Source organism: Amphiura filiformis, unplaced genomic scaffold (assembly GCF_039555335.1).
Source record: "Amphiura filiformis unplaced genomic scaffold, Afil_fr2py scaffold_201, whole genome shotgun sequence".
Lineage (NCBI taxonomy): Eukaryota > Metazoa > Echinodermata > Ophiuroidea > Amphilepidida > Amphiuridae > Amphiura > Amphiura filiformis.
Window position 1 is genome coordinate 72,328 of NW_027305665.1, and position 25,744 is coordinate 98,071.

The following is a 25,744-nucleotide window of genomic DNA, read 5'->3' on the forward strand; positions in this document are numbered from 1 at the left end:
ATCTATTCAAAAATATTGTATTCATCTATTGCTATGTTAGTTATTCCGATTATGACGTCACTTCGCCAGCGTATAGAGTAGAAATACAACAATACGTGTACTCTGCTGCGCACAATACATATATCGATTTTCGGGGGCGGCAAATCAATTTTTCCCAAAATTGCCGCAACAGGTGGAAATTTACGTAAATTGAGTATTTTTGCCTCAAAAGTGGGGGGGGGGGGGCAAAAAGGGGAAAGAAAAATATTTGGGGGGCCACTGCCAAAAATACTTGCCCCTCCACCCTTTTCGACCTGCCAACAAATCTGTTCGCCCTATAATAATTCACCACCCCGAGGACACACAAAATTATTGCCCACCCCTCACCTGTACAAAAAACACATGATATTTTGATTATAACATTCGTAGGGAAACACTCGTTCTCTACGTTTCCTTTACCTAGACATGAGGTAAAATCAGCATATTTCAACATGGAACGTACGTTTTAATGCTACGTTGAGGCCAAAATGTGAAATCGCAATGTCATTTTTTAAACGCAAAGTATCACACATATTTCAATGGACAATCTCTGCGTAAGGATATCACGTTTAAATTTTGTCAACTTTTAACACATCGCTGTAGCTTTATTATAACGATTTGTTACAAACAAAAGGGATCATAATAATAATTAGACTTTCCTTTGTATGTTCATTATCCTTGACTGTCTTTAACATAATGTAAAATGAACATGTTTTGTGCATTTTCAACGATGTATCTACGTTCATTTCGCACGTGGAAAATCTACAAAACTGGCTAAATACGTGACCTCGCTTCGATACAGGAGAGTGGTTTTGAATAGATCAACGTACGTCCGATACCTACGTTTGGAAATCGCAATGCCTCTATTGAGTATTGTCGCACGGGCTTAAGGGGACTCGATCTTTTGTGCGTAATTATAAAGGGCCAGGGGATTCACTCTATCATTAAAAAAAATATTTTAAGAAGTCAAAGAGCCCTAAGAATAAAAACTGTAGTGTAATTCACGCCAGACCCAATTTCTTTATATGACAAAAATTAATTTTTGTAATCGATCAAAAAACAAACGTTTTATATCAATTTTAAATTTAGCCTGAATCCGTAAATATGGTACCTCTCGCCCTTTTTTTTTAGGTCTAGACTGTTTTTACCATTATGCAGCAAACCATTGTTGCAGCTATTTCACATACATGTGCAAAACATTCTAGTGAAAGAATGAGGCCATATACTGTTGAAATATCTTTTGTTGATTTCAAATGATAATGTCTTGAAGTCGTAAATTTTAAGGTCAAATTCCTAAAACCAAAACAAAACATTGCGACGCAGATATTTCCCGACTTACGCAATTTCATCATCATATCAGTGTCTTTATTATTTGTTTGAAACCTTTCCCAAACGTTCGTGCTATTTATGCATAAAACGGCTAATCTATCTTTACAAAACGCATCTTTTTTAGTAAACAAAAGGCTAAAGATGGCATTATGAGATTTATCTTTTATCATTACACTCCTCCACTCAACTGCCACCGTGGCCGAGCGGTAAAGCACTAGACCCGTAATCAAAGGAAGGTTCGAATCGCTGGTTCGAATCCCAACGAAGCCTGTGAGAACTTTTTTTTCTTCAAAATTCATGATTGCATTCCGAAATGAGTCACTTGTCGGTAAATCATGTATCGTATCCTTAAAGGTCAGGTCTATTGCAAAAACAACATCATATCATTGGCAAGCTAATATTATGAGGACAATGAAAATGACTCCTTTTTTTTTTTTAAGACGTTTAAAATTTATATTCCGCAAAAAACAACTTAAGCGGTGAGTTCCTTCGAACGAGACAGATTTGGCCTAGAAAAAAGGCGACGTCATGAAATGAGATGTGCCCGCTTTGAGAAAAGGGACTATAAACGCTCTCAATGGACAGAACGTATACTGTAGTTGTTCACAGAAAAAAACCCTCCAAATTAAGTATTACAAATTTAATGGTTTTTAAACATATGGATAAAATCAGCCGCTTCTTTTTTTATTATTAGTAAATTGTGATATATATGTATATCAATATCATGAGAAATATTAGGCCTAAAAAATAAATACATAATTTGAGCTTAGAATTTCACCTGAGACTAGCATATAAACCGTGTTAAGTCCACAAACTCATGTATCTGATTTCCCTGTATATTGCAATGCTATAGTTATAGAGTTGGATGAAATATTACAAAGCAAACGCATAGTAACAATACTGTGTGAGCTTTGTTCCCGAAATGAGAACAATAGTCTGCATATTGTTATCCAGCATTGTTATGGTAAATGATAGTACAACCCATTGTTGCTAATGTCAAACTTGTCAAAGTGATTGTAATTGTATGATGAGAGCATGGTATAGTGTCCGCTTCATTTACCTACGTCATCAGCCAAACGGGGGGAGAACACGTACGCTTCAAACGGGGGAAGAACACGTACAAGGCTGAACTTTCCTCACACAATTTCTTCTCATTTGTTAGGAGAAATACGCATAAAAAATTGCAACAAGTGTCAACTTGTAATGTAATAATTATTCTCTTCGAATAGAGATAAACTTGTCTTTGCAATAGACCTGCCCTTTAACGTCCAGTTTAACTATGCACGATCCTGGAACCTAGGATTGATTGCAGATATCAGAACCGGGAATGGTCCCCTTCTCTTTTCGAATAGCTCTGACACATAACGTGCACAGGGTTTGACTGTTTCTGTACACGGGACCAACGGCTTTACGTGACTTCCGAACCACGAGACCTCGCACATACACTACCTATATCTGAACGTGCTAAGCAGTGTATCGGGGTGAGAAGAAATTCTACAATTTTATTCTGTAAAGTAACTGAACACAATTGTAGGATTTCCGACCTTATAGGAACACTCGGCCATCTCGCCCTGGGATACCGTAAGAAGATTGTGAAAAGCTACAGTGTTGCCAGAACTTCAACATGGCAAAGAAATTCACAGGCATGACACTTGACCCAAGCACGATGTCAGGTAAGGATCTTTCACCACGTGGTTTATTATTTGTTTTCTTATTTCAAAGCGGTAGTTTTATATTAACGTGTTTCTTTGACCCTAGAAATGTAAATGATATTTAACTTTACCAGAACACCCAATTGGGGATTTGGGCTACCAAATCGCTGGTTGAGTAATCCTTGCTTTCAATTCACCGTGACCTTTCCAGCCATTAACCGTGACCTTTCCAGCCATTAACCCGCTTAGTGAAGATTAAACCGAAATATGCAGTACTAAACCATTGTAGTAATCGATTGTCCAATGCACATTTCTTACCACGTGATAAAAATTGAACAAATTGTAGCGTAGCATTAAAATCATATTAATCCAATGAGCGATCGAATTGTCCGCTACGGTCGAGTAATCCAATCGATAGTGACGCTATTGCCATGTACGGGTGGAGCTCCACTGACTGTGTTTTGGGGGATTTTTCACTGGTTTGCTATCATTTACTCACCAAGGCGCTCCACCGTTATTATAAGGACTATGCTAATAATTTAAAGATTGACATGTAGAAAATAAACCATACTTGATTGACAGAAAGTACTAAATTTGTACCTATTACGGTTTGGTAGCACTCCTCTTCCAAACGCGACCAAGTCAGGGCGGCCCGGTGAAGCAAAATGTGCATTGGATTAACACGGGAGTTTGGATAAGATGGTAGATTTCCTTTCTCATACAAATGCATGTTCCCCCGTTATTAAAGCTTGTACCGGATTAAAAATTCAGATATTTTGAAAAGAATAAGTAATTGAAACATAGAGCAAGTACTAAAATCAGAGCTTTTATACTGTTTGATATATGACGCTAACTAGTTCTTCAAGGTCTTACAGGGCTCAAACTCAGTTTGTGGGTGCTAATTCTGTCCTGGCAACACAAGCGATGTTCGTTAAGTCATCCGATCCCAGGGCCCCCTCCCATTTCCTATACCCACAGCACAGCGCTACTAGTACGGGTCAATTACCTATGTGAGTGCCCCTGTGTTGTGTGCATACATGTAGTTAACAATAACTGCATGACGAAAGGGTGAAATCAAAACGGAAATTATGACAAAACTATAACGATGTGCCTTACAGAGGTGGGAAATATCTTTCTTTAGCAAACTATATTAGTTTGAAACGCTAAAAAAATGAATTCTGAAAAAAGTTCGCAAGCGAAGTTAAGGCCTATAAAAAACAAAAATCTTACACTAAAAGACACAATTTCGTGCCTAATTTTAACACAGCGATTTATAAAAAATGTATATCCAAGCACTATCCTTCAACTGACATTTCTGAAGGAAAAAAATATTGCTTTATATTTGACCGAGAAAATGAATTTCATAGCAAAAAGGTGTATCTCTGAACTGTGCTGATTTCAACATGTATCGATCGACTTTTAACGCGACTATGCATAACAATAAAAGCTAGTGACCACCGTTCTGAGTGCACCACACCACAAAAGTAAGCGCAGTAAGGCTGTCCGGGTGCTAAGTAAAGCAATTCATGAACAATTGTAATTTTTTTTACACATGCGCTGCGATCAATGAATGGGACTTTAAGGCCCGTATGAGATCTACAATCAAAGAATTTAATGTTGGCACACTCGGGCATACTAATTAGAGAATAAACGATAGATTAATTTTTTTTGCCTATCCTCTAATGTGATAGACGACAGGTAGGTCAATATTTTGAGTAGTGGATGCCGGCGCAGCCGGTATCCACTACGATAAAAAACATATTGACCTGCCTGTCGTCTATCAAGGTTTAGAGGATAGTAAAATAAAAATTATCGTTTATTCTCATTCTTAGTCAGTTAAATATTATTTTAAACAATTTTTTAAGCAAAAACTAAGTGACCGTCATAAAAACTACCCTCATTACAAAATGAACGAAACTTGTTTACAACTTCACGTATTCTGTTGCGCGTACTGCTATCGCGTTCGCGTATTCCACACTAGTCTACGCCCAGCGCGATACATACGCGCACCTCTACACGCGTGTTACGCATTATCAAGACGCATGATGACGTGGGGTCGTCTACGGCCTGATAGACGGCACCCGAAATCATGCGATTGTCCAATCAGAAATGTGTATACGAACTAGACCACTCCCACTGACTAAGAAATGTAAATCGCCACCCCTCTCCCCCAGTTCAATGTTGATGACAGCACTTTTTCCATTGGGCTCTCCAGTCTTCCCAACATTGATTGAGGGGGAATGGGGGAGGGAAGGGGAAAGGCGAAGGTATGTACTTCTCATCAAGTTATACTTATTTCACTCAACTATCAGAGCAGCAATGAAGAGTTCCAACATATTGTCAAGGTATACCAACTATTAAATTCGTTGATTGTCCGAGGCGAACGCAAAATATGACATCTAAACTTCGTTTTTGTCTCCTAACTCAACGACAGAATATCGTATGAACTTCATATTGCACACGATGTGGAGTGGACCATGTGCTTTAGAATGAGTATAAAATTGTTGATAAATAAATTGGTTTATTTAGTAAATGGTCACTGAAAGCATCTCCTATGCTAAATTACGTCATATTTCGTATTAGGCTCTAAACGGCAAAATATGCATCTAAATTTCGTTTTGAACTCATAATTCAACAACGGAATGTCATATGAGCTTCATATTGCAATATGGGAGTATACCATATGCTTTGGAACCTTAATAAAATTGTTGATAAAGAAATTGGCTTTTTTTAGGGAGCGGTCAGTGAAATAACCCATACCCTAACCTACACCAATTTCATGATTAGTTCTCTAAGCTGTCGCGCGCAAAGTTAGTTTTTTTGTGCTATATCTTAAAAACGGGAGGTCGTATCAAACTGTTGTTACTCACAAGTTTTTGATAGTTACTTTCCTTTTGAAATATGTTACAAAACTTTTGACGGCAAAGAAATTTTGTTTGTTTAGGGAGTGGTTATTGAAAACATCCACAATGCTGAGTTTTATATAGGCCAAAATAAACACGTTTTCTAACAATAGGCGTATATTAACACGCTGTTGCATATTTCTTCTTAATTATCGTTAATTAATTTAGCACGAATTGCTGTATACGAATAGTTGGTTGTCCTAATTCAACGCCTAATTATTGTTGAAAACAAATAATATAACAAAGTCAGGAATTGGTCATACATCATTCATTACATAATTATGTATTAGTTATCTTCAGTAGACATCATGGTTCAATGCATATACGTAACCGCGTGATAAGAACTTGAACTGTTAAATGTGCACATTATACGTTGGCCTCATCTTGTTTTGTTCTTTCTTCATTTATTTCCATAAATGATTGTTAATATCATTCACCATTTTATCTTTAAAAATATATATATATTATAACTGTATTGATTCAGAATAAAAGGTACAGTTTCCATCCATTTCAAACATGATGAACCGGTAATTTAAGTTATCAATAAGGAAACGCCGGAAATATAAATAAATCAAAAAGACAAATATATTAAATCAAAGAAAAAAATAACAACATTGTCATTCAGATAAGTTTGGCCAAATTAACAATTCCAATACAAGTAACCTTTTGAGTGGGAAACAAACAAAAAATTGCGCCAAGTTTTGAACCGTGTACCTCTCGATTATGAAGCGACCTCTGCTACCATTAAGCTACACGGATCGACGTGAAAATGGTCTTTCATTTTAAGTCATAATGGTTGTCATCATAAAGTTGTGCAGGGTCATTCAAGCAAACGGTATTCCAAAACAAACGCTATTGAATTCAATAGCAATTGCACGGTAATCCATTATATCATTAGAAAAAATAATAGACAAGTTTTTTTTTTGGTGGATTATCGAGGTATATCGTCAGTTATATTTTGAGGTGTTTCTGTACACAATATGAATATATATCGTGGATTACCGAGTCAATTCGCAAAACTTCATGCATAGCGCATAATTTATTAGAGTCACGCGGTAGCATGACCAGCAAGTTTAAAAAAAACGACTGAAAAAGAAGAATAAACAGATGCACCGCGGGACTATATTTACACGAAACAAAACGCTATTGTTCTATGATATTTTTCGCTGGGTACAAAATATATCTAAAACCATGCTAAATCTTATTTACTGTCCAAAGTGTAATATTTTAATAACTCATTAATTCAAAAAGTTACACCAATCTTAGAGTCAATCCGATTGTTTGATAATAAACAAACATTCTTGCTTCATTTGACGCGGTATTTCATAGCCAAAATTAGTGGCAAATCATAGCTAATTATACTGATATCCAGAATCTTTCGATACTGCTACAGCCATACATGGCTGTCACTGGCGCACTACTTTTTGAGATTCACTTTCAAATATACCCTAGCATTTTCCTAGATACCCTACATACAAATTCTGGATCCCATTCGCCAAAAAATCAAGTTTTTCATAATTCTTTTATTCTTTCCGGACCACAGGATACATTCATATTAATAAATACTCCACTTTCACACGTCGTTATATCGGGACGTCCCCGTGGCGAAGTGGTTAAGGCCATGGACTTCTAATCCATATATGAATTTTTGCTCAAGTTCGAAACTTTCCACCACTTTTTTTTAAACGTTTTATTAACCAATTTATTGTCATAAATCAAGAATAACACCATTTCGAACATCCATTGCTATTATGATATTATATTTTTTTTCATCAAACAAACATGTTTGATTTTTTATACACATTTAGGCCTAGGCCTAGGGCCTACTTTCACCATCCAAATGCTTTCACCATGCCTGACTATCATGACACCTTCGTCATTTAAAACACATTTATCAGTTGCTCTGTTCACAGCTCAGACTGAAATTATATTTGGAATAAATATTATAAATTCTCACAAATTAAAATCACAAACCGCGAAAGATCGCCAACAACTGCCGCTGAATATTGATAACCAACTAGATTTCCCCACAGGGCTATAAAGAACCACAAACCGCGAAATTTGGATATCCAACTAGATTGCCCCGCAGGGCTACAAAGAATCACACGCCACGAAATATGGATATCCAACAAGCTTAAACTATAAATTAGCTCCCGATAGAGGGCAGGGCTTGATAAGGGAAATTAAAATCACAAACCGCGAAAGATCGCCGACAACCGCCGCTTAATAGGGATATCCAACTAGATTGCCCCGCAGGGCTACAAAGAACCACAAACCGCGAAATTTGGATATCGAACTAGATTGCCCACAGGCCTATCGATTATAAAGAACCACAAACCGCGAAATATGGATATCCAACAAATTAAGACCACAAACCACGAAAGATCGCCAACAACTGCCGCTCAATATTGATATCCAAATAGATTGCCCCGCAGGGCTATAAAGAACCACAAACCGCGAAATTTGGATATGCAACTAGATTGACCCACAGGGCTACAAAGAACCACAAACCACGAAATATGGATATCTAACAAGCTTAAACTATAAATTAGCTCCCGATAGAGGGCAGGGCTTGATGAAAACCACAAATCACGCTTAATAGGAATATCCAACTAGGTTGCTACAAAGAACCACAAACCGCGAAATTCGGATAGCCAAGTAGATTGCCCCGCAGGGCTACAAAGAACCACAAACATTAAAACACGATTATCTTGCCTAGTCGGGGCATTTAGTATAGGCTTAAAAATATGCGCATTTACCAGTTCCGACTTGAAGTAGGCCTAAATCGGACTTACTCTCTGTGTCTCTCTGGCATTGTCAACATTGGGTGTGTTGTTCATATTTATATTTTCTTTACATATTTACGTTGCATTGAATAATTAAAGTATACTGGTATTAAAATGTATATTGATCATTGTATACGCCTCTGAACATTACAGTCAAGTTTTAAAAATAAACGACTCATACAGTTTTGTTTAATTAGGGCCTATTTATTGTCATGAATCAAGAATAGCAGCTTCAAACATCTATTTTTCGTTTTATGGAGCACTTCGTAACCTGATGACTTTCCAAGCTTGGAGCTGGTTGGCTACATTCATAAAAAGAAAAGAAATCTACCAAAAAAACGTTGACAACGAAAAGAAATCAGCAAGTTTAAAAAACCCACCTCGGCTCACTTTTTGAAACTTGGTCCCATTTTGAACACCAACAGCAAATCAGTGTTTTTATTTTATTTCAACAGAATACAGCGTTTCCAACAAGATTACAAGCCTACTTGTTATTCGTTTAATTCAATCATTAATCATGATTATTATAAATAATAGGATATTGGCTTACCATGCAAGAACAAGATAATAACCTTTCAGGTCGTTCCAGAAAGCTTACAAATTAATATCGCATCTGCACATTAAAGATACATAACACTTCTGGATATGTTTAAAATTTATATAAATATATCAGTACCTTTTACAAATGGGACCAAGTTTCAAAAAGTGAGCCGAGGTGGGTTTTTTAAACTTGCTGATTTCTTTTCGTTGTCAACGTTTTTTTGGTAGATTCAGTTTACACAATAGTTACAGAAAAAAGTATTCAATACGCGTCATGGTTTAACATCTTTAACGTGTTAGTACAATGATTCAAGTCTTTATCACAGTTGCACATTAATAGTCCAATGGTGTGATATGTGGCCCATGATCTGGAGGTACCGGGTTCGAACCCAGGCAATTTATTTTTATCTCTTCTTGATAGAGTTCAACGCTATTCTCTCAATGATTAATACCATTAACAAAACCTTAGTATTTTGTTCGTGGTCCTTTTTTCTGTGTTGTCAAACTCTTTTTTTGAGCTAAAATGCACAATTTCGCCATTATGCAGCTTATTTGGCCTTCGTCGGTTTTCACATAGCTTTACATGGTGTGCTACATATTTGTATTGTGTTTCCCGTAATTGAGTGAATATCGTACTGTACATTTGATAGAAGTGGAAACATATCATCATAACAAAATGTGTAAAATTTGGTTGTAATACGTGCTTTTGTTTTAAAGATATGGACCAAAAACCAATTTTAGATGCAGTTTAGACCCATCACAAAATATGTTTAATTTAGCATAGGGGAGGATTTCAATGACCACTCCCTAAATAAACCAATTTCTTTATTTACAAATTTATTATAATTCAAAGGCCTATAATCCACTCCCAAATTGTCTGAAATATGAAGCTCATGCGACATTCCGTTTTTGAGTTATGAGACAAAAACGAAATTTATATGAAATATTTTACATTCGTCTCGGACAATCAAAGAATTTAATGTTGGCACACTCGGGCATACTAAATGTAAATCGCCACCCCTCTCCCCCAGTTCAATGTTGATGACAGCACTTTTTCCATTGGGCTCTCCAGTCTCCCCAAGATTGATTGAGGGGGAATGGGGGAGGGAAGGGGAAGGAGAAGGTATGTACTTCTCATCACACATAGTTATACTAATTTCACTCAACTATCAGAGCGGCAATGAAGAGTTCCAACATATTGTCAAGGTGTACCAACTATTAAATTCGTTGATTGTAGCTACTAGACAAAGGTAAAAAACGAGTATTTTGTGGGCAGAGGTCTCATTAAGGATTTGAAAGGTCTCACGCTTTATTATAAAGAGGCATTATCAGCAACGTACCACATGTAGGCCTATTTATTCTTTCATCGTTGTATATCTGAACTGTTTACCGAAAATAAATTGATACTTACGGTCGGCATCCGGGGGTTGAAGCATTTGCTGAGATTTCCTCGTCTGTGATTGGTCAACTGCAGATGTGCTGTCGGATGACTTCTCGCTGCTAGTACTGATATCTACACGTATGAGAATATCATCAAAGATAACGTTCAAATGTTTGGCCAAAAATCATAAATTAAACTTAAATTTCAAAACGTTTGGCAAACATTTGTAAAACAAATAAAAGATGATTAAAATAAAACGTTTGATAAACATTTTGCTCCATAAACATTTGACAAACGTTTTTCAAAAACGTTAAATTAGTATGTGGTTCCTTATCCGTTTATAAACCGTTTGACTATAAACGTTTGCACAAACACTTGTCAAACGTTTGGCGAAAACAGCTGTGTACCGTGGTGTTAACATGGTTAATAAGAATTTCGTCAACATGTAACTTTAAGTACATATCAGCCGGTTTGGGCTGTATTAAGAAAAATATGTACGTTGTATCTATTAAGCTACATAATTTTTTGATGTACCTGACGACGATGTGCTAGATTCCCGATCCAGATTCATATTTGGATTCCCTTTATTCGATTCGTTTTCGGCATCCTGGTGAGTAGAAAAAGTCAAGTTTTTGTATCACATGCTTTGTTACCCTTTGAAACCACCCAACAGCAGCAGCTGATGTTGATTTCAACTCATTCTGACGATTTAGCGTATAAACTTACATTTCCTATAACATCACTAAAAAATGACATTTTCAACCCAAAATCAAATGCATTGTATGATTTTGTTCACAGATATATTAATTGTAGACGTGTCACGTATTCTGTATAACAAAATTAAGGTTCTATTCCATTAAGGGATCTGGAATGAGCGTTTTGAGCGTTTCGACAGTAATTTTTAAGGGACATGAGAGCACATCAGACATATCGAATTGCATTCTAAATACGAAGAATGTCTTTCTGATATCAAATAATTTTCATTTTTTGAAATTCACAATATAATACAAATTTTATGACAAATTATTAAAATTTGATATTTTTCACATTTTGATATATAACAGTCCTCGAAGTAAATTTTATAAATCTAATGATATATTCTTAAAGTGTATGTAGCTGGGAGGAAGAGCCGACGATCAATTGAAAATTTTGACCTTTCATATTGAAGATATGGATTTTTTTCCCAAAAAGACCTAATTTGTTTTGGTGTTTTGGTAAAAAAAATCATATCTTCAATACGAAATGTCAAAATTTTCAATTGATCGTCGGCTTTTCATCCCACCTACATACACTTTTAGTATAAATCATCAGATTTATAAAGTTTACTTCGAGTACGGTTAAATATCATAAATATCAATTTTTAATCATTTGCCATAAAATGTGTATTACATTGCGAATTTCAAAAAATCAAAATTATTTGATATCAGAAGGACATTCTTCGTATTCAGAGTGCAATTCGATATGTCTGATGTGCTCTAATGTCCCACAATAAATACTGTCCAAACGTTCATACCCCAGCCCTTAATGTACATGTTTTTCCTAGATTTAGGTCTCCTTAACCCTAAGAGAGCTAGATCTCACTAACAGGACTAAAGCTCACTATTAAAACCACTGTGTGTGCATGGATCCCACGTGACTTGATGACGCAATCAGCCTAAGTCATATATACCCAGGGAATCGCTGCCCGGGGCAGCGTAACCTCCGTGTTACAAGTCGGTGATCTTGTGCGTGGGCATGCGAGGGGTCCCAGGTTCGAATCCCGGAGATACCAAGTGACTTCTTTCTTCGATCTTCTCTCCTTTTTCGTTTCTTCTTTCCCTTCCGATAGCAAGAAAACCACGGGTAGGGTTAGGGTTAAGTTTCATAGAAATAGCTTGTTAAAATGTGACATTTTTTCGATAATAAATGCCTTTGGTGCGAGAGGTCCCGGGTTCAACTTCCCGCATGTCAAAAAAAAATCTTATCCGCTCTCCCCGTGGCTCATCTGGTAAAGGCGGGGCACACTCTAAATTACAGGGATTTAAATTCAAATCCAAAAGACTTACTTTCAAAACTTTCAGAGACTGTAGTTAAGTCTTTACAAAGTTTTATAAATTTCAGTCCCACAGGGATTTAAAAAATAAAACTTTCAGATTTAAAGTTTAAATCTACAAAGAGAAAATGTTAATACTTCAAAGACTTATTTTCAAGTCTAAAAGATTTAACTTTTAAATCCAAGGCGGACTGTAATTAGTGACAAAGCCTTTGGATTAAAAAATAAGACTATCCTTAGACTTAAAATTTCAAATCCTTGAAAGATTAAAAATGCAAGTCCATTGGATTTAATATTCAAGTCCTTTAAGATTTACTTTTAAGCATATCTGGGATTTCAAAATAATATAAATCTTTATGGGGATTTAAATATCGATATTAAATGCAAGTCTGTGTGACTTCTTATCAAGCAATACGTGTATTCACGTCAGTAATACCAAGTCAGGACTACTTCTTTCATAAAGTTCAGACAATAGTCTGCAGTGCCAGTGTCACTGCGGTGGCCGAGTGTGATCCGTCATGGAAATAAGCTTACCCATTTATAAATTATATTATGTGTATAGGTAAGCTTATACAGCAGAAGCACAGACTAAGTCGGCGATTGATGATAATGTTCACATTGGGCCTTCGTGTACAACAATGTAAGCTTTTTTTTTAGCTTTTTGAAGTTATAGTCACTGACATTGGCAATTACAGCATCTGGGATGCCATTCCGCAAAACAAATTCGTCCATATCACTTCATTCATTCGCTCGCCACCACACGAAATCGCAAAAGAAAGATGGCGGCTGAGCAGTCCAGGAAAACGTTTCGATTTGATCACGTGCACGCACCATCGCGTTGTGATTGGTTTAATGTTTAAGTCTTTCGAAAGATTTAAAATAGATTTTCTTTTTCCCGATCCCAAAGAAAATTTAAATCAAACCCCGCGTAAAATAAATCTTAAAGACTTAAAAATTTACAAGTCTCAACTAAGATTTAAATTTTAAGTCTTTCTAATTTAGAGTGCAGATGACCCATGATAAAAGACCTCGTTACAGTCGGTTCCGATCAGGGTAACAAGCTACACGTGACTGTCCTGTAAAATTGCCCCGACCAGCTATCTACGGCGACCCCTTCGTTCACCAGGTCACTTGTGCCTGGCCGAAGATTCGTTAGAGTTTTCTCCTAGATTTCAGCTGTTAATGCCTAGTTATGCTCGTCATAATAAAAAAATGACAAAAATCCTCAAAAAGCGCGACTGTTACCATGGCAACGGAATACAATTCGTGGGCTACAAATTTGGCAACATCGCGGACAGTGGCGGCACCAGGATTTATTTCGGGGGGCAAAGTGAATTTCAGGAAATCAACAAAATTTGCGCCAAATTGCCGCAAAAATGGACATTTACGTAATTTGGGGGATTTTGCCTCAAAAGTCAGGGGAAAACGGGGGGGGGGGCAAGAAAAAGATTTTCCAGACTTTTCTGAACATTTTGATATATGATTTGACCATATGAAACAGGTGTCCTACGAAATTAAGCAGAGCACTTTTGCCTGCATGGCCTCTATACTGATAGGCATTCAGATAATTCAGATAAGGATTTTGAGAAGGGATAACATTGGTAGTGTAGCAAAAAGATTCTTCTATTCACATGTTTTTAAATCTTTCAAATCAATAAAATGAATGTCAAGTTATGCAAAGATATGTTTTGTAACTCCTAAATTGATTTTACCATTCTTGAAACACCGACTCAATAAAAGCTACTATTAGAAAAACTCCGTACATGTCAATGAATCATTGTTTTATACTGCAAGATGATTGCATGGGTGACTGGGTTATCGTATACATATAAATTAAAGAAAACAAAAACACCATTAAATCAATCAAAACATTGATATCGAGAATGTTTTTGCACATTGCATGTATAGGATGTTGAAAAGTGCAACTTTTTCTGAAAGCTTCAATTTTGGAAAATGTGATTATTTTTGGCCAAAACAAAAAGATTTTGAGAAGAAAGAACTTTGGGAGGGTAGGAAAACAATTCCTTTATTCACAGGTTCTTAGATTTTTCAAATCAACGAAATGTATGTCAAGTTATGCAAAGAAATGTTTTGTAGTTGTTGATTTTTTTTGGGGGGGGGGGTGTTTCTTTTGAACCCCGTTTGTCATCCAGTACATCAATACCAAGTATGAACCAATTTGGTCAACTTTAATGTTCCCAGGTTTTTTGTCATATTGCCTGTTTCTCGCAGGCATGGCCACAAAATTGATGTATTTTCGTTCATAATTTACTGCCCTCTACAGATTTTCGCGTTCACTTCGACTTCTAGAAGCTTTCATGGCAGAGTAGTTTTGAATAGATGATCCTCTATTATCCTCTAAACAAACTCTCTATTAAATGGCCGCGCGATGCAACGGAGTGTCTGAGTGGGGGGTGTGGCCCCTCAGATGTGAGAAACCTTTTGAAAATGAAGGCCCAATTGAAAATTTTAATTCGAAAATGTGTGAAAATGAAGACCTAATTGAAGCCATTTTAGTTTGAAAATAAATTGGAAAATTGTTCAAAATGAATGTCCAAATTTTGGTGCATCATTTTTACACTAGTATTGCTTTAAACAAAAACAAAAGGGCAGGAACTCAATTTGAAAAATTTGAAATGTTATGTTCAACTGACACTTTGATATTATTGCAGGTAAAGCATGCATGGATTGATATGGAAATCACGAAACGCATTTGGCGGATGATAGCAGGACATAAAAAGAACATAAAACTAGATGGCACAGCTGTGTTTGAGCAAACACGAATATCTATTGCAATGGCTAATACGCGAAAATGAAATTTAGGGTATGAAATTTGAAGCAAGGAATAAAATCCCTGTTTAGGGTGTGAAAACAGGCGCGTGTTACCTGTTTAGGGTATCGTTTTAGCAAGGGTTAAATCCTTGTTTAGGGTGCTTTTCAAAAGTTGATTATCGCGGATGGTGTACAGGCCACAATGTGAGTGACCCCCCCCCTCCCCGGGTTATAGGTCTAAATGAATTTAATTTTTAATTTTTGATGATTAATTGACACTACTTCATAAAGTACTATGTTAAGTAGGGCCTATGTTAAATACAAAATAATAGGCCTATGATATATATTGATAATGATAATGTCAATGATAATATGTCGCACACCCCTTGTGACTTAGTAACTTAGTAATTTAGGCATAGGCCTACATAAATGTTCACTGAAAATTAATTTTACTGCTCTAACCATATCAAAAAGACTTGGTCAAGTCTAAAGCAATAGAGGGTATACAATACAATGCCTCATTTCAAATGTTTAGTTTTAGTTTTGGTTTTGGTTTTGGTCACGTGGTTTCCTATTGTCCTGCCTAACCACTTGAATCATAAGATATCGAACTCATTCTTTCTACCTTTTGTTAAAAACTGAACATTTGTGTCAGTCAGTTTCGGTTTTGGTTTCAGTTTCTTATAAGTGGTGTGAAGAAAAAAAAATTTGGTTTGAAGTTACCTAGTCTAAGTATACAAAAGAAATGTTTAAATTTCGCAGTGCAATATTCACGAGGAGAGAAATCGAGCATGGTAATCTACATTGAAAGACGTGGTTTACAAAATCGAATAAGCCTAGGCTATTTCACCTGTGAAAAATATAGACCATCGAAATATTTGCATTCGACATTACAAAAGGGCCACTATTGTAATTAGGTGCTATAAACAAAATCGATTCATGTCCTTAATCCCATGTAACAGAATCGATGGAAGGCCATTATATGACCTCTAATAACCTAATGACTTTTACTCAAGCAATTTTTCTTGCAAAAAGTAGAAGATCTAGGGGACATCTACAAAATACTTGTGTGTTGCAAAAAGCAATATCTAATGTGGGAGGAATGATGGTATGGGCAAAGAAATAGAAACAGATGGGAAAAATGAGCATTGGAAGTGAAAGAGAAGGGAGGAGAGCTCCAGATGAAGATATTGAATGTAGGGGTTCCAGGAGGTAGGGGGAAAAAGCTGTCACTTAGGCCTGAAGAGGATGGTTATATAGGATTTTCAGGGATTGGCCCTTAATAAAGGTATGGGTATGGCAATGGTTTCATTTTGCTTCCCATGGGGTAATAAACTAATTCATAATCAAATCATCTCCATGCATCGTTTATGTTTCATACAAACAAACAAAGCCCCCACCCTCTACCCCATCCTTCAATATAGCGCGCTGTGCTGTATGATTTCTAGGCCTAGAACTCGTGTTGTGTATATGGGTCCCTTCGACAGAGAGCATCAACTGTCGTCCGGGCGATAGATTTCCTTTCTGATATCAATCATGACAATAATTATGTTAGCACAATAGGCTATTGTATACTTCTGGTTATATACCCTATACTGTGTCCTCCCAGCATAATAGTGTTATGATTGCAGACCAGATCTGCTCTACTTGTTAATCCATTGATTTTTGGTTTGTGAACAAAAGAGAAACCAATCCTAAAGATTTGAAATGAGGGATTGTCACTCATGACAGAGTCAACCTCATCATATTCATTGAAATAAAAGTTTGACATCCGTATAAGGTACTACGGGCTAATTCGCATGCTAATACAGATAAAAACAGGCATGGAAGTAAGAGACATGGAAGCTGGTCGATCCAACACCTATTGAATTATTTACGTAACATTCTATAGAGGAACCATATCAAAATCTATTTGAACATAACAATGTTGTCAGCGTGTCTTTCTATGTGGATCATACTTGCCGCCTTTATTGCCAGTTCGTTTATTTACATTTTTATTATTTTGAGCAAAAATCGTGTTTTTTTCTTGATTATGTTTCAAGTATGTTGTTTATATTCGGAACAAAGTGACAGGGATGTTAGATTTGTAATCCATAATTACAGAAATCTTTTAACAATCAAAATATCGAGTTCAACCCTATACTTATCAGATTTTCTTAAATTTCAAAATATTGGAAATCATGCATTTACTTCTAAACCGCTAATTATTGACATTCTCGGACGTGAAAACGCTATAATATTGGACCCTTTGCCGTAAAATTTGATATGCGCACTTGGCACATGCGTTACATTATAAAATTAATCCCTGCATCTATTTGTGTGCTTGGGGTGGTTCTGCCCATGAAATACTGATGTTGACCAGAATGTTCCAGGGTCGGGTATTATTTTTCCATTCTGCGTAAAATAAATTGTATTTCATTTCATGTTCTGTTTTAAAATCTGCTATCTGAGAGTCATCATATATACTACATTTTTCGGTAGGTTTTTTGCATAATTACATACCTTTCTTAATAAAACTTGTATTTATTAAACTGATAGCTTTCTTGATCATTTTTCGATATTCGTTTGCCTTTTCTAAAATCTGTTTGTTTCTATAAAACTAGTCATTGCACTGCCTTAATATAACAACAGCCCATTGTCAGGACTTAGTACACGACTTCGTACTGCTATTGATTTTTGAGCTTACGTTGGCTTAACTTTGATTTTGCAGACATGGCACAACCTTGACCATGCGTTGACTTTGCAATTGTTCCCCTTCCACCTGTACTTCTTTTGTTCAGTATCGCGGCAAGTATGATACTCACTTTGATGTAGTATTTGACCAGCTTCTATGTCTCTTACTTCCATGAAATAGGTGATAGGTATTAGTGGTTTTGGAATCGAACTACACACCTGTGCCTCTATCACCTTGTGGAAAGCATATCCTGATGTGGATAAACCAACGAACTCAACTCGTAATGGTATAACAATTGATATTGTTCCCGCCTATAGAAATCAGTTCCAGTTTAACCGAATTTGGACACAATAGTGACCATGAATATTCATTAATGTCCATATTTGTGGAATATATATTGGCATAGTTGTGGATTTACTTTGCAGAGTTTTTTGTCAGGGAACTACGTTTTAAAATACTGCAGCATTATGTTTGTGGTAGCATGTATAGTGTGGCGTAACATGTGATGGTGTGTGGGGCGGATTGCTTGTTTTAGGGTGCGTTTATCTTTTAATATGGATTTGTAGCATATTCAAAATTGATCCGTTGTCTTATACAAAAAAAACAAAACAATTTGGGGCTGATTTCAATTAGGTGTCAGCTGGGGCATGTGTAAAAATTTGGTTTTGAAATATTGTTAAAATTTCACATTAAAACGTCATCAATTATGCCTTCCGAAAAATGTACATTTTCCTAATTTCTCCCCATGCCTTGTGGTATTATTTTCGTAGGGTGATTGAGGTTCAATGTTTGAGTGAATGAAACATTCATGTAATATGAAGGTATATGCTGAAATGTATCATTTTTATTGTTTTTCTTTCTTTCTTTTTGTTCACATTTAATGATAAGACAAGTGTGTCAGTAAGTTATGGGTTACAGGTCATGATACTTAAGGTCATTAGTCCAAAAACCCAGTAATTTTGTTCTATACCCTAAACCTAACCCCAGCCATAACCCTAAACGTCGCCCTAACCTATAACCTAAGCTTTAATCCTAAACCTAAACCTAGCCCCAAACCTTATCTAACCCCTGACTCTCTGAATCCTAATTCTGCCTTCCAACTCCTCATCTATGCACACATTCCACCCCGCAACCATGATACTCACACACGCACATCCCACACACCCCCTACAGCACCCACATCCATAAATCCAAACTCCATCGAATTCAAACACACCCCTACCCACCCGGGCTACCCCCAAATACCCCCATTCTGATCTAACTCTCATCCTACTAATAACTCGTCACTAAATTAATTCTACTAATAACTCGTCACTAAATTACTCTAAAAATAATTATACATGTTGGAATATAGACTATTGGCTGTCGTTTTTTACCGACATATGTCCAGCCAACTTATTGATTTAGATCGAAATAGATGCTCAAAGCGATATTCAGAAAAAAAACCCGCTAGCTCCATCACAATAAGGCTATTGAACAGTGTTATAGAATAAGCCGGTCCCTGTAATTTTAGCCGTTAGCCGAAGCGATCAATGTTTAAAACATATTTTGGCAGTATCTCGGCAGAGACTAAGTTAACTCGGTTTTATACATTAAGCGTACATTGACAACCTACATTGAGACCCCTTGAAATGATGATAAATATATCGACACTGAATCCAGAGTTGCACAGAGTGACACATGTTTTCACTTATGAAGTATTGCAATGGACTTTTACCAGGAAGATGTGGAGTTATACCAACGCAAGACACCAATCGGAAGAAAAATGATAACCACAGTGCAACGCTTGTGTTTGACCTTCATATGTGTTAAAATTCGAGGCAAGGCGGTGAGTAGAAAATCTTAAAATCAAGGAATTTATGCTAAAAAATTCCATAACATCAATTCTGTAGATATGACATATAATAGCAAAACTCAGCACTAAAGTGGACGCTTTAAACAGGATAGATGTACTAAATACACACAAATTTGGTTTTCTTGGCTGACGGAATGGGTGTAGAAGTCTTTTTCGTTAAAAACAAGTGGGAAATTTTATGGACAAAATAGCAATTAGAAACAGGCGTTTCCACGGTTGCAAAATCACGATGAATTGTGTGCATAAACGATATCAATTATGGCATATGTCTTAATCTCAAGTTGAAAGTAAGTACCGTAATTATTTATTTTTAAGCGTTCAACATATTAAGGCGAACTTCTGGCGAAATCGACGCAAAGCAAATTCGTGAAATCTTCGTTGCCACTAAAAAGTGCATGAGCAATAATGCAACATCAGTATACACGCCTATTAACATAATTTCCTAAGACCTTACACAAGTGATCAGGCTCAAATATAAAACTAGAGAGTTTGGTCATTGATATGCACCATCAATTTTGAACCTATGATCAATATTGCTAGGCAAAAATTCACAGCAAACATGGCAAATTTCTCTCATTTCGGAGCTATTTGAAACAAGATTGCTCGATCCCTTAAGAAATCCATTTGATTTTATTGAACAGGCCTATAGACGAATCCAACGAGCCAAGTTATGGTCAGGATTTGGCCGGCCATTTTCGGGTCCCCGCTAGCACCAACCTGGTGTTTTGAGCGCCCCATTGTGCAAATAAAACCCGCCTTACACCTAGAGAAGATGCAAGGACGAGGAGGGTTAATAGAATAATATAGAATACAATAGAGATAATTCCGTAGGTAATCCCGCCGCATCTATTCATACATAGTCCTTTTGTTCGCAAGTACATGCATTTGTAGCGTTTGATATGGTTAATGAGACCGCCATGGTTGATCAATTTGCACGCTGGAATTGGAAATATTTCCAATGTTTCTATAGATAATTTGTTGGAAAGTATTAAAGACCCCCCCCCCCAAATTTTAGGCCTATACGTTTATGATTGTTAGCATTTTTTCAGAGAAGTGATGATTATTGATCATTTTTATTTAGTTTTTTTCTGTACTTTTCGGTGGTTTCCTGAAGCCTGATAATCAAGATATTCTGGTACAAGCACCACAGACAGGTTGCACTCATCACATGTGTATGTATTGTGTTGTAAACTTTAATCATTCTTTTGTCTACCTGTGTTTTCGCGGAAGGTGTAAAACGGGTGATGGAATGCAGTTTAAAATTTCCGCCAAGGACGAATCATTTCACATTTTGGGTGCATTGTAGCCGACGGGGACACATCTAAAGGCTGCTAGTCAGGTGTAGGAATGCGTGAATTTGGATTCGTCTATATAACCATGATAACGACATAATAGCTGCGAAGTATTAATTATAGAAAGTGACACAGATAGACCTATATATACCTGGCAGCAATGATACGTTGTTACGGGTAATCGATCAGCAACTCTATTGAATTTATTTAAATGAGGCGCCTAAATTAAGATGGGCGGTCAATAATTCTATGTGTGTTTTTGTGTATATGCGACAACTCAAGCACACCCTTGTGTGGTATTATAACAAAAGGTACCTCTCGTCCGTGTAGGCGCTTTCATTTGATCACTTAATGACAGTGGCCTGCCCAAGGAGGATAGATAGAAAGGAGAAGAAATAGATTACGTAATGCTTTGTTCCTTTGATGCCGATTAGAGATTGCGACAGGCTATTCATAAAAGTGGTACCATTGTTTCGAACAAAGGGCAGTGAATGGGTTCCGCCATTAAATTGGTCACTGATCCGGCATCATATTAACGCTTTACCCAACAGGCGAGTATAAATAAGTGACCACAATACAGTCATGTGTAAGGGCAGTCATGTGTAAAGTGGTACCATTGTACTCACGTATCCCAAATGTGCGCTTGTGCGGGTCTGAAGTCTATAATGGAGGCTTTAGTTGTCGATATAATCTTTTTATCACCCACCTGACTTTAGACGCTTCATTTAAATAAATTGAATGCCCCTGCTGATCGACTACACATCAGAATGTATTAGCTGCCAGGTTCACATTTCTATAGTATTCTATAATGGTAATCGCTGCGTATACATGTAAGTATAAGTATAGGCCTATAAAGGTTTTTTCACAAATGTCCATTTATCTTTTATTTTAAGAAGGAGATTCGCATAGAAATAGCGGCGGTGGAAGGGGGTGGGGGCAGATTCTCCCCTGTGAGAAGTCTTGAGAGGGGGGATATGAGGGAGGAAAAGGGGAGGAGGGATATGGAGAATGAGGGGGCCTACAGGAAGGGAGAAAGAGGACAAATGAAGAGAAAGAAATAATGAGGAGTAAATAAAATAATAGAAAGATAAGAACATATTTATATTGGAATGACAGGGAGAGCGAGAGAGGACAAAAAGAAAAGAAAGAGGGGGAAGAAGGCAAGAGAGAGAAGGATAGCGAGGGAGTGATAAAGTTAGTGTAGGCCTAGGAAAGAATAAATACAGAAAAAGAAAAGAAAGGAAAATAAATGTAATAATAATTATTATAAAACTTAACACATAACAACACTAAGCAGCCATTCGATGACATCAATGCCGTTGTGCGTTACGTAATTAATGAGCCCAGTCAGATGTATTTCGCACCTGCCAAGCACAAATCACCCACTTTTGAAAACTGGACGTTGAATGTACACTCTCATGAATATTGATTGGCAACATTTTCCAATGTCAGCGCTCTAATCGGAAACAATAGAACAATAGACCCTGCAGAGCGTTGGGCCTGCCTATATAGCGTTAATACGCTGTCAGGTCAGTTACCGATTTAATGGCGGAAGCTCTTTGTCCCAAACAAAAGGTACCTCTCGATGAATAGCTTGGCGGAAACTCTAATAGGCACAAAGGAACAATATGCGTTACGTAATCTATTTCCTCTCCTTTCTATAGCTAACCTTCTTTAATTTAAATTTAAGTTATTCTAAAAAGTCTTCATATTATTTTCTTTATATTTTACCAGTTATTTTTGCCTATATCTCTTATTGATAAAACTGGATATATCGGCTTTTGCATCTGAACACTTTGTATATATAATTTTAAGATTTATCAGAGATATAGCTATACGGTGCTCAATACCAATTATGGTAGATCTTTTTTTAATTTAAACAAAGATTTTAATATTCATTTCACTACACAGAAATGTAATAAAATCTGTGTTTAAATTTAAGTTATATCTTATACATTTTAATTTCTTACCCAGAAACGTTTCTCGTAGTCACAAAACGCTTGATGTTTGTCCGCCCCGTGTTTGTCCAATGTTATCATCAATTTCTCAATCCGAATTTTAAGCCTGGGCCAATCTGAACTATGAGGCATGCCTCTTCGCCACAACTCTTCTTCAATCTTCAGTGCTTCGTCAAGAAACTTCCGCGCTTTCCGGTAGTTCTTAGCACTGAGATACAAGGAACCTACGAAGTAGACGCTACGAGCTGTTAGCTGATGACATCGACCAAAGATTTCCTTACGTCCTTCCATGGCCTGTTTGGCTTTCAGTATGGCGTCTTCGTACCTGTACCATTACAATAATTAAGATATTTTTGGGTTCTTTATGACTGTTCCGTTCAGGACATCAATTTGTAAGCGCCCTTTCGCAAAGTCATAGTTCGTTGAATTTACAACCGTATGACAAAACAGGCGAAAATAGTAAATTTTTTGCACAAGATTTGCAATTTAAAGAGAATTGACCATTGCTCATTGAAATGAAGCTAGTATAATAAGTGTGCTCTTTCATTTAATGACACAAAAGTTTAAAACATATTCTAAGAAACACTTGAGGTCTTGACTGTCTGAGAGGGGAGGCGGAAGAACAGCTGGACGGATCAAATTAATGTTGACAAACATAGTAATGGACCTAGACCGAGGGAGATTCCACGGTCGAGGCATAATGGCCGCTGCTATACTCTGATCAGCTCGTAATCCGCCCAGTGCCGCCGAGAGCCATTACGGGCCCGGGGGCAATGTGAACGCACGGGCCCCTTTGATCAGTGATGACGGTGCAGGACTTCAGGTGTGTGTGTGCGTGGGGGAGGGGAGTTACAGTGGCATAAATTTCTTTGTAACATGGGGGACGGAGGTTGGTGTAAAATCCTTGAACATATGTTGCAGCGGAGCGAAAGTAACATGTTTAGCTGCCAATAATCAAATATGAAATTGAAGGAGACAAATGCGCGCGAAGCGCGCACAAATTTGCAATTTGAACGGCATGTTGCTGCCAGATTAAGTTTCTCTTAACAACTTCAACGCGAAGTGCAAAGAATTTGCCAATTTGAAGCTAAAATGATCCAAGTATGAACCGTTCAATTGGACAAATGTGCGCGAAGCGTGCAAAAATTTGTAATTCGAATTTGCGACTTTTGCTCCCAGATTGGACCAATTGAAACAAACTCAGTGCGCGCGAAGCGCAGAAAAATTGCCAATTTAAAGGTAAATGATCAAATAATAAACTGAAGATCAAATAATAAACTGAAGGGCAAATGGCCGCGAATATTTGCAATTTGTGTTCCCACGATTAAGCTGCACTCCCCTGATTCCTCGAAGATTTCATTATATCGAGGATGATCAATTTGGCAAAAGCAAACAGTAAATTCAAATATTTAATTAGAGTGTGTGCTTCAAAGGCTATCTTTTCTTTGTTTTTTACGGGCCCGCTACTTTTGTTTATGGGCCGTAAAAGAGCAACGAAAACAGACCTTATAATGGACCCGTAAACGGGCCCGTAAAGGCAAAGAAAAGAGACCGTATAGTGGGCTCGTAAAAAGCAAAGAAAAGAGATACCATAGGCCCGTAAAGGAAAGAAAAGAGACCTTAGTGAGTTTGTCAAAAAGCTTAATTGATCATGCCGGAGAAAACCAGGCAGTGGCAGGAACATCAAGGTTGTCCGAATTTGCCCATATTTGGTGTAGTAGGGGTGTTTGATGAAACATTCTCACTGAAACTTTTCCAGGATTCTGACCCCCCTTGTTAAGGGTTTATAGCCCTTATTTGTTTTGGTACAATCTACCCCCTTAAAATGGATTAATTTTTCCTGAATTTAAGCCAATTTTGTATTCTCATTTTTTGACAAGTGGTTGAAGTTATTTAAGTAAATTAAGTATTTGTAGGAAACATCTACCCCGGGCATTACAGGGAACAATTGACATTCAACCAACCCCTATCATTTGGCTCTAGGGGGTGTCTTAACATACCCCCCTCAAAATGTCTTAAAAAATTGAATTTTTAGTTGATCAATTCAAATGCAAATATAAAAAATATACATCGAAATTTTGAATTTTTGTTGGTGTCATTAGAGTGACCCAACATGTGGCTGTGGGAAACAAATTAGAATATCTTGGGGCGGTGTTGCTTTTTTAGAAAATACAGTATTTCTATATGGTATTTTTAGCAATATTACAAACTGAAAATATTGTAATATTAATGAAATATGTGATTATTTCAACTACATACTTTATTTAGAGCTGGTTATTAAGTTGAGTAAGGTTTTAAACTTTAAGATCATGGATAACAAAAGCAAAATGTTACTAAAATTTAAGTGTTTCTAGATTTTATTCGATCTAAAATGAGAAAAACCTAAAATATGTGGTCAAACACTCAAACAAAAGTAAGAAATAAACAATTATTTGGATTTAAATCATGATCATACAACATTACGTAGCATCAACATATAAATATGAGTTATTATAGACCTAGCAATTCAGTTTTTTATTAGTGCATAATCATGATGACATTTTGCATGTTAC

The 25,744-nt window shown here is 36.7% G+C and overlaps 1 protein-coding gene across 1 annotated transcript in view; it reads right to left on the reverse strand.

Annotated features, from left to right (window-relative positions):
* LOC140145293 (uncharacterized) overlaps positions 1-25,744 on the reverse strand; it is a 54,912-nt gene that overhangs the window by 18,711 nt on the left and 10,457 nt on the right. The window contains exons 3-5 of the mRNA XM_072167052.1: positions 23,205-23,517; positions 11,144-11,216; positions 10,640-10,741 (exon numbers count right to left, since the gene is read on the reverse strand). Coding sequence (XP_072023153.1) covers positions 10,640-10,741; positions 11,144-11,216; positions 23,205-23,517 — 488 coding nt within the window. The remainder of the gene's footprint in view (positions 1-10,639; positions 10,742-11,143; positions 11,217-23,204; positions 23,518-25,744) is intronic.